This window comes from Geosmithia morbida (assembly GCF_012550715.1).
Source record: "Geosmithia morbida isolate 1262 chromosome Unknown scaffold_9, whole genome shotgun sequence".
Lineage (NCBI taxonomy): Eukaryota > Fungi > Ascomycota > Sordariomycetes > Hypocreales > Bionectriaceae > Geosmithia > Geosmithia morbida.
This window is the reverse complement of record NW_023336196.1, coordinates 714,951-717,972: the sequence shown is the minus strand read 5'-3', so window position 1 is coordinate 717,972 and position 3,022 is coordinate 714,951. Positions and strand designations below refer to the sequence as shown.

Sequence of the window (3,022 nt, the reverse complement as noted above, 5' to 3'; positions counted from 1 at the left end):
AAGAAACAGCAGAGTGGCTCACGACGAACTGTTTACTCTGTATTACATCGTGTACCTTTTTACCGTATCATACATAGCCCGAGTATATCTCTCTTTATCGGGGTGAAGCCAGCATATATATGTGCAGGGTATGTGCAGGTGGCACAACAAGTATATACATTACGGCCGTTGTCCCGAACGACTTCCCTCAATCCTTCCATGCCTGGCGAGCATCTTTTTTTTTTAAAAAAAAAAAGTGTGCGCGTCACACTTCCTTGTGTCTGAATTCCTGCCATTGCCTATCCGATCCTCTTCCCTCGTCCCAATCGCAGTGGGTTCTGTATTTTCCTCCTCCGTTGATGGTGCAGAGAGTGTAGAGAAAGGCTGGTTAGTCTACGCAGTCTTTCCCCACTGGCTGCGAACACCGATCAAGCTGGAGAGAGTACCGGTGAGACCGACGATACCGTCGTCGAGGGAGAGCCATCCGAGGGCAGAGGAGGGGACGAGGATGTCGCAGAAGTCGCAGAGGAGCTGAGTCTGGCTGGCGGAGCGTTCCCTGAGTTGTTTTTTATTTTTCCAAGGTTAGCGAATGATTCCCTCCTTTTCCCCCGCCCCCCCCCCCCTTCCAAAAAAAGAGAGAATAGAAAGTTGAAGAACAAGAAAAAAGGTCAGGTGAGGGAGGGGGAGGGTAGGAGTAGGAAGAAGGAAGGGGGCTAGTTGGAGAGAATGTATAGTCTGTGTGTATATTTGCGTAACATACTTGGCGATGCGCTTGCTCTCGACAACACCCTCTCCATCCTTGAGGTCGACGGCGGCCTCCCTCTGCCTGAGCCTGTAGAGGGTGTAGAGCTGGGCGAGGATGCTGCAGGAGATGCCCATGGCCCAGAAGCGGTAGGCCTCCTGCTGCATGAGCGGGGCGCGGGGCCACCGGCGGATGCCGGCGGCGTCGAGGACGGTGGTGGCGTCCAAGGTGAGGTAGCCGGCGTAGCCGAGCTGGCGGCCGACCGAGGTGTAGCGGAGGACGGGGTCGGCCAGGAGGCCGGACGACGAGGCCTTGCCGTCGGCGGCGACGGCGGCGGCTCTGAGGTGCTCGATGCTCTTGCCGAGGCGGAGGAACTTGCGGAGGAGGCCGAACTGCTTCTTGGCGGCGGACCAGGGCTCCACGGCCTCCTTGGTGGCGTTGGTGCGCAGGAGGTACCAGGCGTAGAAGCGGGAGAAGTACTGGATGGTGCGGTACAGCTTGTCGCGACCCAAGGTGGTGGCGAGGAATCTGAGCAGGTGGGCCACCGATGGGTGGTAGACGACGGCGTCGGCAACCATGATGAATCTGTCGTCGTTGTCGTCGTCGTCGTTGTTTTTTTCTTTTTTTGGGGGGGGGGGGTTGTTTATTTGGTAGCTAGATGTGAGTATGCGTATTAATTATTCGAAAGTAATTCTGTATATCGTTAAAAAAAAAAGTAGGAATTAAGGTCAGGTTGGATGGTTGTTGAAAAAAAGAAGATGAGAAAGCAAGAAGAAAAAAAAAAAGGGGAGATGGGGGTGGTATGATTGAATGGTTGATTGAATGAATGAATGATGCTATCTCTCTACCTCTCCAAAATCTTCGGCCACTTCTCACATGCCGAGGTACGACGGGTAGCACCCGGGGGGAGTGACTGGGAACATGTGGTCCAATGAAGGAGGACCTAGGCTTATTAACCAAGTTTATTGATACTAGCGAGGCACAGAGTAGGGCACATCTGTGTACATTGAAGATGCATTGTCAGAGTTTCAAATTTTTTCTTTCTTTTTCTTCTTCTTCTTCTTTTTCTTTTTCATTTCATCAGCATGTAATATGTAACGTCTCGACATATCATACTCCGTATCAGCCCATGAGGGGGGTTTTTCTCTCTCTCTCGACATGAACGGATTCCATGATTTCCCTTTCCGGGGGCCTTTGTCATCATGCTGAGTCATGTTAGAGAGGGAGGTGTTCCCGGGTAATGATAATAATCTGTAGCTCTCCGTAGAGCGATGATTTAAGATAAAACCCCGACACCACCAGAACTGTTGTGTGCGGCATGGGAGGCACGACACGACAGTCTTGGTAATTCTCGATGCACGATGATTGCGATGTAGGAAGATGCTCTGGATGCAGGTGCAGGAGCGGCTCACGACATTAACTTTATAACTTGCAAGACATGCAAAAGAAAGAAAAGGAAAAAGAAGAGAAAAGAGGAGAGATGAAAACGTGGGTGATGGCATTCGTCAGGGCCCTGCAGTGGGAGGAGTCCATGGTTCTTGCTGTCCGTGTTCAGCCACAGGACAGTCTGTAGGCTCCCAGCCTCGCTCGAGCCAGTCTTGAGCCACACACAAAGACGGGGTCGGTTCGGAGGAAAGGAAGAGGGGAAAAAGAAGAAGAAGAAAAAAAAGAAGAAGAAAAAAAGGGAGCACTTCTTGATGAAGAGGGGACGCAACAAGAAGATATGGACGCTGCGAAAGAATGGAGCTGTAGGGGTCCAGAGACCCGTATGCACGTCGTCATACAATAACCGAGTCCTCCCTCTAATCGATACGATGATATGATGATGTGTAAGGCTCCCCCCTGACCCGTCTTCCCCTCCTCCTCCCTCCTCCCTCCTCCCTCCCCCCTCCCCTCCTTCCCCCATCCACCCGGATAAGCGGGACAGCGGATCGTCGTGGTCCGGACCCGGCACAGTAGGATGTGACGAGAATGATTCGGGACATGGGGGGTCTGTTCCCATCTCTCTCTCTCTCTCCCTCCCTTTCTTGAATGATATTATTATTGTTACTGTTAATATCATTACATCTCTTCCGGTCACGAGCTACCTCGGAGTATTGATGATGGCGAATGGCAGTGGGTATCAAGTGTACTAGCTTAGCACAACGCACGCAGGCATTGTTTTTTTTTTCCATCTTGAAATGTTCCCTTCCTTTTTCGGCAGAGACCCAGGGACGAGTGCGGTGTACGGAGAAAGGTGTTGATGTAATGCCAGAGCAGGGACGGAAGAGATGGGGAGCCGAAAGGACCGCCCCCCCCCCC

General features: G+C 52.0%; 1 protein-coding gene across 1 annotated transcript; it reads right to left on the bottom strand.

The window, feature by feature from the left end:
* Nucleotides 1-372: 372 nt before the first annotated feature.
* GMORB2_7734 (Peroxisomal biogenesis factor 11 (PEX11)) lies at nt 373-1,299 on the bottom strand (the record flags this gene model as incomplete). The annotated part of the gene is made up of 2 exons (XM_035469699.1): nt 373-535; nt 740-1,299. The coding sequence occupies 2 exons, from the start codon at nt 1,297-1,299 to the stop codon at nt 373-375; spliced, it is 723 nt and encodes a 240-aa protein (XP_035320793.1).
* Between the last annotated feature and the right edge of the window lie 1,723 nt (nt 1,300-3,022).